The sequence below is a fragment of the Labeo rohita genome, chromosome 22, assembly GCF_022985175.1.
Source record: "Labeo rohita strain BAU-BD-2019 chromosome 22, IGBB_LRoh.1.0, whole genome shotgun sequence".
NCBI lineage: Eukaryota > Metazoa > Chordata > Actinopteri > Cypriniformes > Cyprinidae > Labeo > Labeo rohita.
Genome location: NC_066890.1, coordinates 42,835,240 through 42,850,852, shown reverse-complemented (window position 1 = coordinate 42,850,852; position 15,613 = coordinate 42,835,240). Strand labels below are relative to the sequence as shown.

Here is a 15,613-nt window from a genome sequence, read left to right as displayed (position 1 = left end):
TAATAAAATAGTAAACTATTATGTATAGATGTGAATATATTATTTTTATATATTATAATATTCTATTATATTATTTTAAACTTTATAGATGTATAACAATTTATACATTTTTATATTTTTAATAATTATTGTTACTTCATTGTTCATTATTAGCTTGTTTAGTAATGATATATTGTAACTTATTTTAAAACTAATAAATATTTCAGATATTTTTTTTTTTATCACCAATTAATATATGTACATATATCATTTGGTTGATAATTATATTGTAAATATAGTTAACAAAAAATATAGTTAAAATTAGTTGTTATATTTTTATTATAATATTAATTTAATTATATGACATTTATTCACTTGTTTATTACATTATCATATAAAAATATCATAAATATTTTAGATACTTTTTTCTAATTAATATATATGTGGGAATTTCATGTGGATTTTAATTACACTGTAAATGAAGTTAATATAAATTATAGTAAATTATAGTTAATGTTACTATATATAATAGCTTTATATTTATATTTACTATTAATATTATTTTAAGTGATTTATTTACATTTATTAATTTAATGATATATTGCAATTGTAAAACTATCGTGAAAAAGTATCTAAAATATTTACATGATAATTTTGCAGTATAATAATGTACAATATATCATTACTAAACAAGTGAATAAATGTTAATTAAAAAAGTGTATGGTTAAATTAATATTATAATAAAAATAAAATATAACAACTGATTTTAACTTTGTTTTCTGTTAACTGTATTTACAACATAATTACAAACCAAATGAGACCTATACATATATTAATTGGTGAGAAAAATATCTGAAATAAAGTGTATGGTTAAATTAATATTATAATAAAAATAAAATATAACATCTGATTTTATTTTTTTATGATTGCATTTACAAAAAATAGCTAATATTAAATGAGAAAAATATTATATTTTCATAAAGTTATCTTATTTTTCAATCATTTTAAACATACATTTTAAAAAACTATTTTCTGTTAAAATTTTCAAGATATTACATTTTAAAAACTACTGAAAAAAATGATAATAATTTTGACATTTATTTTGAACTTGTTGACCCTTTATTATGAAATCTTTTAGCAGCTGCCAACAACTAAAAGTGGTTAGTCCGTTTTCAACATGACCACGTCCCATCTTTCAGCATTATCGACAGTTGCGTCATATTTATCATTTTTTGTTAAATAGTGAAGCAAGTTATTTAGAAATCATTGATTCTGGTTTCTATAAAAAGATTTTTCCCTTGCCCTTGGACGCCCAATGACAGTCTGACGGCAACTTCCGCTCTGCCATGATTCAGCGACACTGATTGGCTGCTGTCACTCTGTTTCCTGTTCTGATTTTGTAACGCGCTCTGTGATTGGTCGAAACTGCTAGCATGACAGTCCTGCCTCCAGACAGAGGACAGTGAAACATGGCGTCTCTGAGGTGTTTCCTGCGCTCGGGGAAGGTATTTATGTGGAAATATGACATAATAACAGCATATTACAATGATAATGTTGAGATGGGAGTTGTGGGGCTGATATGGCGCTGTGTTTGTGTGTCAGAATGCGGTTTCGGCGGTTTTGCGGAGGGAGTTTCACAGGACGCCGGCGGCTGCGGTGCAGGTCAGTGATGCTGCTGCTCTCACCTTCAACAGATGCACTGAACAGCAAACATCACAAAACACGTCAAATGTGTCGATTATTACTATGTCTGGTCAACCGATTAATAAGTTCAACAATGCATACATAACTGCTTACAAAAAACGCCATGCTAACATCATGTTTTGGGTGTCTACTGTGGTAATACCATGGTATTATGAACATTTGCTTTTGTTTGGGCATATTCCAAATTAATGCCATACTTTTTTACCATGGTGAAGCCATGTTCTGGGTTTTACTTTGTATGTACCATAGTAAAACCTTGCTGTTTTGGACATTTGCCAAGTTTTAATTGACATCATTTGGGAATATACCATGGTATTGTCTTTTACATATGTACAAAGCCATATTTGTTTATGTTCCATGGTAATACAATGGTATTTTGAACATTTGCCATGTTTTAGTTGACATTCTTTGGTAATATACCATGGTAAAGCCATATTTTTCAACATGTACCATGGTAAAGCCATATTTTTTTATGTCCCATGGTAATACCTTGGTATTTTAGATATTTGCCATGTTTTGATTGATGTTCTTTAGTAATATACCATGGTAAAGCCATATTTTTCCCATAAGTACCATGGGAAAGCCATTTATTTTTTAATGTCCAATGGTAATACCTTGGTATTTTTTAACATTTGACATCTTTCTTTGGTAATATACCATGGTAAAACCATATTTTTTCAACATGTACCATGGTAAAGGCATATTTTTTTTATGTCCCTTGGTAATACCGTGGTATTTTGAACATTTGCCATGTTTTGATTGACATTCTTTGGTAATATACCATGGTAAAGCCATATTTTTCCCATAAGTACCATGGTAAAGCCATTTATTTTTTAATGTCCCATGGTAATACCTTCATATTTTGAACATTTGCCATCTTTTAATTGACATTCTTTGGTAATATACCATGGTAAAGCCATATTTTTCCAAATGTACCATGGTAATGCCATATTTTTATGTCCCTTGGTAATACCGTGGTATTTTGAACATTTGCCATGTTTTAATTGATGTTCTTTAGTAATATAACAGTAAAGCCATGTTTTTAATGTCCCATGGTAATTTGAACATTTGCCATCTTTTAATTGACAGTCTTTGAGAATATACTATGGTAATTCCCTATTTTTCCATATGTACCATGGTAAAGCCATATTTTTAATGTCCCATGGTGATACTTTGGTATTTTGGACATGTGCCATGTTTTAATGGACATTCTTCGGTAATATACCATGGTAAAGCCATATTTTTTTCCAAATGTACCATGGTAAAGCCTCTTTTTTTTGTCCAATGGTAATACCTTGGTATTTTGTACATTTGCCATGTTTTAATTGACATTTTTTACCATGGTAATGCCATATTATTTCCATATGTACCATGGTAAATCCATATTTTTAATGTCCCATGGTAATACCGTGGTATTTTGTACATTAGCCTAGTTTGGTAATATACCATAGTAATATTTTTTCATATGTGTCATGGTAAAGCCATGTTTTCTTATGTCCCATGGTAATACCTTGGTATTTTGGACGTTTGCCATGTTTTAATGGACAATCTTTGGTAATATAGCACGGTAATGCCATATTTTTCCATAAGTACAATGGTAAAGCAATATTCTTTATGTCTCATGGTAATACTTTGGTATTTTGACCATTTACTATGTTTTAATTGACATTCTTTGGGAATATGCCATAGTAATGCCACATTTTCCGTAAGTACCATGGTAAAGCCATATGTTTTTATGCTCCATGATAATTTATAGTGAACATTTATAGTGTTTTAATGCACTGTCTTTGGGAATATACCATGGTTATGTGTAATTTGTATCAAATGAACACCAGGGTGTTTTGTATATTTACTTCATTTTTTTTTACATTTTCATTGTAATAATATGCTTTTATAAAATATAGGATTTATTTATTTATTTTTATTTACCATGATTTTTTGACATCTACCTTTTTTCACCCATATACCATAGTGTTACTATGTTTTTATGTACATGTACTATGGTATTACCATGCTTTTTTTTTTTGCTGTACTATGGATTTTTCTTGTTTCATCTCAAAATATTATGCCATTGCTATGTATAACTATTGGCTTATTATTAATGAACACACACTAGATTATTTTGTAAATAATCATGGAAATATTCAGATTTTCTCATAATTTATTATTTAATATATGTGTGCACATCTTTATGGTTTATAATTATGTTGTACATGTAGTTAATAAATTAATATTTGAATATAATCAAAGTTATAAACAATAGTAGTTTAGAATAATTATACATTTTTATACATTTTTCATAATTTTTTTTTAAATAATGTCATTTCTAGTATAATAAATCATGTGTATTATCAAATGTTTTATTTATTTACTTATTTATGGCATATTGTGGACATTTTATAATATTTAAACTCATTTACATCTTCTTATTTTTTTTATTTTTTTTTTAATGAAATGCTTGAATGCCATAGTTTTTCCATAAGGTTTTTGTACTATGGTAAAGCCATTTAAAATGATAATATCTTGTTTTTTGGACCTCATTGGATTACAATGGTGTTTTGTATATTTACTATGTTTTTACTGTGTCTACATATACATTGGTACATAACAATTTTATGGGAATTTCGTAATGATACCATGTCTTTTTTCACGTCCCATAGTGTTACTGTATTTTTTGGACACGTACTATGGTATTACCATGCTTTTCCTTTCAGTACATTGGAGTACCATGTAAATCTCAAAGTATATGAATAGAATAATTATTCAGTAACATGTTTTATATTAAAGTACCATGTTTTACCATGTGATATATGTACAATTATTGCATTTTATTGTTGGATTATTACAGGTAACAGTCCGAGACGCCCTCAACCAGGCCATGGATGAGGAGCTGGAGAGGGATGAACGGGTTTTCCTCCTCGGAGAGGAAGTCGCACAGTATGATGGCGCGTATAAGGTCAGATGCACATATTTTGATTACATTTTCATCATCAACAATGCCAAAGAATCTTTTTTTTAAAGTTGCTTGTGTTGGTTTGCAGGTTAGCAGAGGCCTTTGGAAGAAGTACGGAGACAAACGCATCATCGACACACCAATTACAGAGGTGAGAATGACAATAAACTTATCCAAAAATCATCTGTGTTTGTTTCTAATTGTTATGTTTAATAAAATGTCACGTTTTATCCATGCAGATGGGCTTTGCTGGCATTGCTGTTGGTGCTGCCATGGTGAGATATTCCTGTAACAGTGTTGATAAAAGAACGTGTAACTCTCCCACGGTCCCGAACTAACCCAAAACATCCTCTTTCAGGCGGGTTTGAGGCCCATCTGTGAGTTCATGACCTTCAACTTCTCTATGCAAGCCATTGATCAGGTCATCAACTCCGCCGCCAAGACCTACTACATGTCTGCCGGTCTTCAGCCCGTCCCAATTGTGTTCCGTGGGCCCAATGGCGCCTCGGCCGGCGTGGCGGCTCAGCATTCCCAGTGCTTCGCCGCCTGGTACGGACACTGTCCCGGACTAAAGGTGGTCAGTCCCTGGAGCGCAGAGGACGCCAAGGGCCTTCTGAAAGCAGCCATTCGTGACGACAACCCTGGTGAGTTCCTCACTGCGTGAGGCTGATGTTCACAGGAAGTGAATGCAGCTCTGACTGTTGTGTCGTGTCTCTTTCAGTGGTGGTTTTGGAGAACGAGCTGATGTACGGTGTGCCGTTTGAGCTTTCTGACGAGGCTCAGTCTAAAGACTTCGTCATCCCAATCGGAAAGGCTAAGATTGAAAGACAGGGTGGGTAATGTTTTACAAGACGAGTGTCTGTAAAACGTTTTCGTTTGTTTGTTGTGGAATTTATTCTACGTCTAGATTTGGAATGAGTAATGTATTAAAAAAACTGAAAAATGAATAATATTGATTATTGATTATTAATAATAATAATAAAAATGATTTAAATTATTATTAACTTATTTTTATTGCACCGCACATGTGATACATACCATGTACCTGAGGTTGGTAATAATATCCCAATGCTATTAAATATTTTATAGATGTGTGAATATAATTTAATATTTACAAAATAATTTAATATTGTTTTAAAAAAATGATAATGAAATATATTACACTGGTAGTGGTAATAATATCCCAATGCCATATATATATATATATATATATATATATATATATATATATATATATATATATAAATATGTTATAATAATAATAATAGCAATAACAACAAATGAAATAAATTATTTAAAATTATTTAACCAGTTGTTTTAAAAAAATATATTAAATTTTAAAATAATAATAATAATAATAATAGTAAAATATTAAAAAATATATATTTATTTATTTATTTATTTATTTATTTTTACCACTTGTTTTAAAAGGGTGACTTTATTATTAATAATAATAACAATAAATTATCCCCAAAAAATTACATAATTTTAAGTACTTAAAATATTTTAAATAATAACAAAATATTTAAACATAATTAAAAATTACTTTAGGTACTTAAAATATTTTTAATAACAGTAATAAAATATTTAAAAATAAATAATTAAAAATCATTTTAACCATTAATTTTAAAAAGGTGATTTTAAAATATTTTATAATAATAATAATAAATAAATAAATAAATATAAAAATGAAATAAATTCTTTACAATTATTTAACCACTAATTTTAAAATGATTTTAAAATGTTTTAAAATAATAATGTAAAATGTTTACAAATAAAATGAAATTTATTATTTAAAATAATTTTAACCACTTGGTTTAAAAGGGTGATTTTAAAATATTTTAATATTATAATGATTTTGAAATATAAAATATTAAATAAATTAAATAATTGTAACTACTTGTTTAAACAAAAAAAAGTGATTTTAAAATAATATATATATATTTTTTTAATATGTTAATATTAAGTAATTAAGTAATGTAATCAATAAAAAGTAACTATAGTCTGATTATGAGTATTTTACTACATAATATAATCTAATTACAAGTATTTCATATTTGGAATCTAATTACGTAATCCAGATTATGTTGTAATCAGTTACTACCCAGCCCTCCTGCTACAACTAAAACAAAAAAACAAAAAAAAAAAGACATTTTATTTAAAATATTTACACATTTTGCACTTTTATATATATATATATATATATAACACACAATTCATCTTTTTCTGTCCTGTGAAAAATCTGTAACTGCCATTGTTTAATTGTATTATTTGAGGGATAATTAATCACCAGTTATTAATTACAGCTGAATTGATCTCTGCATATTAATGTTGTTGATGCAGGAAAGCACATCACGCTGGTGTCTCATTCCCGAATGGTCGGTCTGTGTCTCGATGCTGCTGCTGTCTTGGCCAAGGAAGGGATTGAATGTGAGGTATGACGTCTCTTTTAATGGTGTAATTGTTTAAACATTATTTTCAGTTCATCTGAAATAGACATTTGAAACACATTAAAGATTCAAAAGAGCTGATTTGATTCACAATCAATGAATCAACCATTTTTGTCATGTAAATCGCAAAGAACATCTCCGTTTAATCAGGTTTGTGTTTTTGTCTGTAGGTGATCAACATGCGTACAATCCGGCCTCTGGACACAGAAGCCATTGAAACTAGTGTAATGAAAACAAATCATCTCGTCACTGTGGAGGGCGGCTGGCCTCAGTTTGGAGTCGGGGCTGAGATTCTGGCCCGGATCATGGAGGGTAATTTTTATATATATATATAAATTTCTCAAGTGAAGGCAGTTCCGGCATTCAAAATGGACTACTACCAAACTATGTTGTATTCTACACAGTATTTAGTATACTACATTATTTTTTTTTAGTATGAAACTAACACTTTTAAACAGCAGTATGATGTATTTTTGTTGCATGTCCTCATTATGTTGCATGATTAATTTTATACTACATATTATGTTATTACAAAAATATTTTGGAATGTCATTCCAAACATATCCATCGTGGTCTCCTCCTCAGTACGTATTTCTTTTTCTTTTTTCTTTTTTTAATTCAAGGTCCCGCTTTCAATTTCCTTGACGCCCCTGCGGTCCGAGTCACGGGAGTAGATATTCCAATGCCATACGCCAAGATTTTGGAGGACAACAGCATACCGCAAATCAAGGACATCATCTTCTCCGTCAAAAAGACTTTGAATGTTTAACATAATAGATATCCCCATCAAGACACGTTAATTATAAAATACTACATTTTCCCTTCTGTTTCTGCATCAATGTTTGGGGCATGTTCTCTTCCATCTCGAGCAGGTCTTTCTGTTACATGGCTCTTCCTTCATTGGCACTATATTAAAATGTTCCTCATTTTGACCCCAAAATAAGTTTTTGTCATGACAGTGATGTTTATTATGGCTATAACAACCAACAATGTGTATTATGCTGTAAATTCTACTGTAAGCTAAAGTAATAAACTTTTATCACAATGGGTTGTAAGAATGGTTGTGATTTATTTAATATTTAACTTTTTTGAAGCATTTAAGTAATGTTTAAGTTTTAGGCATGGCCATTTAGAAGAGATTGGGGTCAGGTGGGTACAGGTGCTTTTTATTTTTACAGTTTTGTAAAGATATATTGCCTAGACTACGTATATAATAATAAAAAAAAAGCAGTAATTATAATTAATAAAACAGTATTTTGAATGACCTTGAACGTTTTCATTTATTTGTTTTGTGTAAATGTATCTAGACTTATGACAGCAGTCCCAGTCCATGTATATATCGTTAGTTACATTAAATCGTTTATCGTTGTTAATTACAACTCAGTTGAGGTATAGGTGATTATTTGTTTAAAAGTTGATGATTTTCACAAAAATATAATGGTTTATATTTATTTTGCTCAAATATATGTAGAGCTTAAAAGTGTAAACATATAGACAACTGACTTTTCATAGCATAAAATACTACAATAAAAAGTTATCTTAAAACACGTTTGAAAACCTGAAAACTAACCATGGTTTTACCACAAATAAAGCCAAAAAACTTTACTATAGCCACAAATTAACCATTGTTTTGCTACACCAACCATGATTTAACAGTTGCATTTGTAGTAAAACTTTGGTTACAAGACTTTTACTATAGTAAAACCATGGTTAATATTCGTAAAGGAAGCATAAATAAAGTAAAAATAAATGATGAAGACATAAAAGACGAAAGAGAACACATTGAAATCTGTCTGTTGTAATAAAAAAGAACAACTCTGACAAAACAAACATAATATGTGACCCTGGACCACAAAACCAGTCTTAAGTAGCACGGGTATATTTGTAGCAATGGCCAAAAATACATTGTATGGGTCAAAATGATCGATTTTTCTGTTATGCCAAAAATCATTAGGATATTAAGTAAAGATCATGTTCCATAAAGATATTTTGTCAATTTCCTAACGTAAATATATCAAAACCTAATTTTTGATTAGTAAGAACTTCATTTGGACAACTTTAAAAGCGATTTTCTCAGTATTTTGATTTTTTTTTTTTGCACCCTCAGATTCCAGATATTCAAATAGCCGTATAACGGCCAAATAACGTCCTAACAAACCGTCAGTGGAAAGCTTATTTATTCATTATAAATTTCAGCTTCCAAAAATGTACACTTATGACTTGTTTTGTGGTCCAGGGTCACATATTTAACTTACCAGTTTAAGTTCCGCTGATTTCAGTGTTGTGGATGAACGTTGGATTTACGATTCAGGGCGGGAATTTGTGTAACGGGCGTGGCCTGTGCCGTGGGTGTGTCATTTCCGCTCTCCCACACCGATGTGTCCCTCATCTGTCCTGCTCTGTAAATCAACAACATAAACATTACAGCTATTTTACAGCCTTTACTCAAGCAAACGAGTCTCTTTTGAACACAAGGCTTTCAAAATGCTCTTAAATTTGGGGAAAGTCACTAAAAGCCCCAGAGGAAATCAAACTATATCTGTTTAAACCTTCTGTCCTCCATATTCCTGATGCTTTGGACGAGAGGAAACAACTGAAGTCCATCGGACGAGGAGGAGAGACTAAATCCCTGAGATTTAACGTAACGTTATTTGCTACGAGGTAATAAACGATCTGTTTTTATTCAAATTTCGCTTTAGAATGTTGATTACGCATGATTTGTGTTATTGCAGTCGCTATAAATTATGCGCGTACTGCATCATCTTTAAGAATTAGCATTAATTTTATAAGTATTGATAAATAGCTGCTTTTCGTTGCTAGCTGCGTTTATATTTTTCTTGTTTGTTTCTCAGACGTTGCAAAAAATGTCCTGCGATGCAGGGAAACCCTTAGGTGTCCTTCACATGCGTCATTCATTTCACTTTTAATGTTTCCATGGTGATTTCATCCCTGCTACACTTGACTATGCTGTTTAAACTGTGAAGTGTTGTGTTTATTTCTTTAGTTTGCTGTAGGTGAAGTGTTTATACCCCATAAAGGCTGCAGAGAGCGTCATTCGTCGCATCACTGAAGAAGAACAGTTGGCCACATGGAGAATGGAGACTGGACACACATGGTAAATACGAATGAATAGAATAAAGCAGCGGTTTTTAATCCAAAACCGTGTCGATATTGTTTACTGTACAAGTAGAAACAGAATAATGTCCAAAGCATTAAAAATATATATATATTTTACAAGCAAAAAATATATTACGAAAATCTGTTTGATCTGGGTGGATCCTGGGTGTTGCTAGGAGGTTGCTAAATAATTTCTCCCTGCTTCTCATGTCTCTATGATATTCTAGTGCGAGAATTCCCAAATATTTTTGTCCGTCGACCCCTTTGATGTAAAATATTTATGTGATGTATTTTAAGTTAATATTTCTATAATTCAGCATGTTCACTGTAGTGCTGTCACACGATTAATCGCATTTAAATTAAAAGTTTGTTTACATAATATATGTGTACTGTGTATATTTATTATGTATATGTAAATACACACACATACAATGTATATTTTGAACATATTTATATGTATTTACATGTATATATTATATTAATGTAATATATATATATATATATATATATATATATAAATATTTTTTTAAATATATAAACATAACATTTTCCTTAGAGATATAGGTAATATACACAGTACACACACATATTATGTAATCAAAAACCTTTATTTTTGATGCAATTAATTGCGATTCATCGCTTGACACCACTAGTTCGCAGTTACCTCATTTCACTTAATGGTCAGATGGAAAAACAAATGAAATATTTAGCATTTTTGTTTGTTTGTTTGAGAAACCCTGTTCTACAGTTATGATGCTTTGCTATGCAGTTGTGAGAGTGTTTTGTGTTTTTTAGGGTGTTGCTAGGCTGTTGGTAATTCTCAAAACTTTTTTTACAGTTGCTAGGGTGTTCTGGTTAGTCAGCTAAGGTGTTACTAAACAGCTTGCCATTTTAAGAATGGGACCTGAAAATGAAAAAAAAACAAGCTTGAAGGGTCAGCCATTTTGTCAACCTAGTGATCCATTTTGTCTAAGTGCAAGGTTTTATAAGGAACTCAATATTTAAAAACATCTCATGTGATGTTTATCATACTACTGGTGTGAAGCTCAGTTTACCATACTAGAGTTTTCATAGAAACCAGTATTCCTTAGGGTACTGTAAATGGAGCTGAAAGCAGCAAATGTTGTTTTCAAGGTTAGACACCGGCAAGTCGTCCATGATAAACCAGCTTTGGTGGAAAATCAAGCTGATAGATGCTTTGCTGGGAACAGCTTGGTTGATGGTCCATCAGCAAGAACAGCACCAGATCAATGGATTGATTTTTGTTGCTCTAAACTGGCCTTTCATATCAGTACAAGTACCAACTTAACATTCTCAGCAGGTACAAAATGCGTGTTTAAAGGGAACCCTGGGTATGAGGACTTGTACGGCTTAATATAACATAAACGATGTCTCTTACTGAAATATGTAGTAGAAAACCCATAAAAGATTTATGTTATTTAAAAAATCCACATCGTTTTATTTATATTTTGGACTATGGGGGGCGATTTCGATTGCGTCAAAAGTTTGCACTCAGTGAGCTACTGGCACTACTGTTGCCATTTTTACCACAACACAACTCGGAAAATAAAATACTGATACGATAATAATATTGTACGGCTTTTGGTTGTAATTTTTAATTGGAGGGAAACGAGAAGCAATGTAAGTCTTCACTGCTTTCCTAGCGATAAGAACAGGAGAAAAGAATGGGAAGATGCCTGTGGATGAATAAAACTTCCTAAAGACCTGCGTCTTTGTTCTTTCCACTTTAGCCCTGATGCCTTTGAGGCTTTGTGAACATGTAAACATGCCAACGCTTGTCATAACGCCACAACTACTGAAAGAGTTTTTCAGTGCAGATTTCACGTGATATCCAGGAACGTTTAAACTGCTTGTAAGGAAAATCAATGGTATGGCATTTGGGTTAAGCCTACGCTTACATCCAATGCCACCTGTAAGGTCTTTCAGTAGCTGTGGTCATCGTATCAGTATTTTATTTTCCAAGTTGTGTTGTGGTAAAAATTGTAACAGGTAACACCAGTAGATCACCAAATGCAACCATTTATGTCATTGAAATAATGGCGCCCCCTATAGTCCAAAACATGCATAAAATGATATGTTTTTTTTTTTTTTAAATAACGTAAATCTTTCAAGGGTTTTTAACTACATGTTCCATAAATGTTGGTCAGGCTAGATGCTAAGCTGTTGTTAAACAGTTGCTAGGGTGTTTTGGGTAGTTGCTAGGACATTATTAAATAGTTGCTTACCACCTTAAGAACATGACTTCCAATGGCTCAAAAAGGAAATGAAAACAAGCTTTGAGGGTCAGCCATTTTGTCTCATCCCAGTGGTCCATTTTGACTGAGAACAAGGTTTTATGAAGAACATGGTTGAATTCCAATCTCTTGTGGTGATTTAAAGGGTTAATTCACCCAAAAATGAAAAGACCTTTGTTCATCTTCGGAACACAATTTTCGTAAAGATATTTTTGATGAAATCCGAGAGGTCTCTGACCCTCCCATAGACAACAAGAGTACTACCACGTTCAAGGCAAAGAAAAGTACCAAAATGATTGACAAAGTAGTCTATGTGCCATCAATGGTTCAACTGTAATTTTACAAAGCTATGAGAATACTTTTGCACAAAAGAAATAAAAAATATCTGCCTTTCTTGTAGCTTTGTAAAATTACAGTTGAACCACTTAAATTGTGTTCCTAAGATGAACGAAGGTCTTACGTGTTTGGAACAACACGAGGGTGAACAATTAATGACAAAATTTTCATTTTTGGGTGAACTATCCCTTTAAGACATACAATCCATACTTCCTGAAACTCATTTTACTATACTAGAGCAGGGGTGCTCAACCCTGTTCCTGGAGATCTACCTTCCTGCAGAGTTCAGCTCCAACCCTGATCAATAACACCTGAACCAACTGATTAGGATCTGAAGAAGCATTTGATAATTACATACAGGTGTATGAAATAAACTCTGCAGGAAGGTAGATCTCCAGGAACAGGGTTGGGCACCCCTGTACTAGAGTTTCCATAAAAAACTATATCCTTAAAGGCAGGACCCCAACAAATCTTACTTGGTCAACCAGTTTACTAGAAAACCAAGTTGGTTGAAGTTCTGCTGAGAAACGACATGAGTTTGAAGGTCATCAACTAGAACAGCTTCAAATCAATGGATCTGCAATGGATCTAAACGTGTCTTCTCGGCAGGAAATTGTTTTTGTATCAGTACAAGAGCCATCTTGAGATTCTCAGCAGAAAGACATATCATGAATTTTCTATGTTCTTTGTTGTAGATAATGGATACGGTTACCCTAAACGTTGGCGGCCATTTGTACACCACTTCGCTCTCCACCCTCCAACGTTATCCAGACTCAATGTTGGGCGCCATGTTCCGTGGTGACTTTCCCACCACACGTGATGCCCAGGGCAACTATTTCATAGATCGAGATGGTCCTCTATTCCGTTACATCTTGAACTTTTTACGAACTTCGAAACTGACGCTACCATGTGACTTCAAAGAAACAGAGCTCCTCCGGAAGGAAGCAGACTTTTACCAGATCGAGCCGTTGATCCAGAGTTTAGGAGACACCAAACCCCTTTATCCATTGGACACTTTTGAGCAAGTGGTAGAACTTTCAAGTACTCGTAAGCTGTCCAAATACTCAAACCCGGTTGCGGTCATTATCACGCAACTCACCGTCACCACCAAAGTTCACGCGCTGCTTGAAGGCATCTCCAACAACTTCACCAGGTGGAATAAACATATGATGGACACTAGAGACTTTCAAGTGTCCTTTACCTTTGGACCATGTGACTACCACCAAGAGGTGTCCCTTCGTGTGCATCTGGTAGAGTACATCTCCAAGCAAGGCTTTACGATTCGTAACACACGAGTGCATCACATGAGTGAACGTGCCAATGAGAATACGGTAGAACATCATTGGACATTTTGTAGAGTTGCGCAAAAAGTTGAGGACTGATTGATGCTGCATTCATTTCTAAACATTAACCGTATTTATTGGTAAAATTGACCTTGAGCAGTTACGAGTTTATTGAAGACATGAATGATTTTTAATGGTTGCAAACTAGTAATTAACTTCAACGCACACCATCCTGGTCGAGGTAACTAATAATGAACACAGTAAAAATGTTTTCTGCTGTATGTATTTGGGTGAACTTGTCCTGTGGTGTTTCATGCGCTTCTCACCCACTTCAAATGTTTATAGACAAAAAGAACCAACCATCTCACGACCACTTCATACGTATTTTACGAGGTGGTTAAAATGTACGACCTCACTCGTACGATTTCGTACGATTGGTCTAGACCGCTGGGATGGGTAGGTTTAGGGGTTTGTCATTTGTACAAATTCATATGAATGGGGGAACTCATAAAATACGAATTTGTATGAGTGAGGTTGTACAAATTAGCCACCCTTGTAAAATATGTTTGAATTGCCATGAGATTGGGTTGAAGGAACCTGAACAATTTCTAGAACTACTGTATACCTCATATAACTGGAAGTGACCCAAATTTTTTCCTTAATTGTCAAATTTATTTATACAACATTTAAATTTCAAATTTGTAATATATATTGCATCAGTGTTAAATATACAGTATTTCTGCACATATTTTGTCTTGTGATTGAGTCCATAAACTGTAATGGTTTGCATGATTCTGTGGTATCTGCACTATTATTTATTCAGTCATAATTCCCCCACTGAGATATGTAAAAATGATGTAATTCGCATGTTGCTCAATACGTTTTGTGACATCAAGCTCTGAGCAAAACGATCCCTCTTATGTCCAGCTTCTAGACCAGACTAAATTTTGGAGTCCCATATAAAATTAATTTTAGTCTCAAAATGCATGTAAGGTATGGAAGCCAGTTTCTGCCACTGAATAAAAATAAAAAAAAAGGTTGTTGTAATTTTTTTGTTTGTTTGTTTGTTTGTTTGTTTTTTTTAATCCTGATTTTTTTTTTTCTCAGAATTGCATATTGTAAACTCGCAATTGCGAGTTGTAAAGTCAGACTTTTTTTTGCGAGTTTATATCTCAAAATTCTGACTTAACTCACAATTGTGAATGATTATCTCGAAATTTGGAGTTTATGTCTCGTAATTCTGACATAACACATTATCGCAAATTTATATGACGCAATTCTTTTTTCTTAGAATTGTGAGATATAAACTCGTAATTGCGAGTAATGAAGTCCAATTTTGAGGGGAAGAAAAAGTGATGTGTTCTTAGAAATGTTTTCAAATTTCAAGTTTCAAATTTATTTCTCAGAAATACGAGCTTTTATATCTCACAATTCTGACTCAACTTGCAATTGTGAGTTATAAATCAGAATTATGAGATATAAACTCGCAATTCTGAGAAAAAGTGAGAATTGTTTGATATTTATATATCAAGTTTA

At 32.4% G+C, this 15,613-nt stretch overlaps 2 protein-coding genes across 2 annotated transcripts; both read left to right on the top strand.

Annotated features, from left to right (window-relative positions):
- Positions 1 to 1,376: 1,376 nt before the first annotated feature.
- pdhb (pyruvate dehydrogenase E1 subunit beta) lies at positions 1,377 to 8,133 on the top strand. The gene is made up of 10 exons (XM_051095358.1): positions 1,377 to 1,484; positions 1,582 to 1,641; positions 4,532 to 4,639; positions 4,725 to 4,787; positions 4,876 to 4,911; positions 4,995 to 5,280; positions 5,358 to 5,468; positions 6,980 to 7,071; positions 7,257 to 7,398; positions 7,710 to 8,133. The coding sequence occupies exons 1-10, from the start codon at positions 1,449 to 1,451 to the stop codon at positions 7,853 to 7,855; spliced, it is 1,080 nt and encodes a 359-aa protein (XP_050951315.1). The 5' UTR covers positions 1,377 to 1,448; the 3' UTR covers positions 7,856 to 8,133.
- A 1,288-nt stretch (positions 8,134 to 9,421) lies between these two features.
- On the top strand, positions 9,422 to 15,124 carry kctd6a (potassium channel tetramerization domain containing 6a). Its single transcript, XM_051095672.1, has 3 exons — positions 9,422 to 9,747; positions 10,091 to 10,201; positions 13,490 to 15,124. Exons 2-3 carry the CDS (start codon positions 10,175 to 10,177, stop codon positions 14,174 to 14,176), a joined length of 714 nt encoding a protein of 237 aa, XP_050951629.1. The 5' UTR covers positions 9,422 to 9,747; positions 10,091 to 10,174; the 3' UTR covers positions 14,177 to 15,124.
- Positions 15,125 to 15,613: the final 489 nt, after the last annotated feature.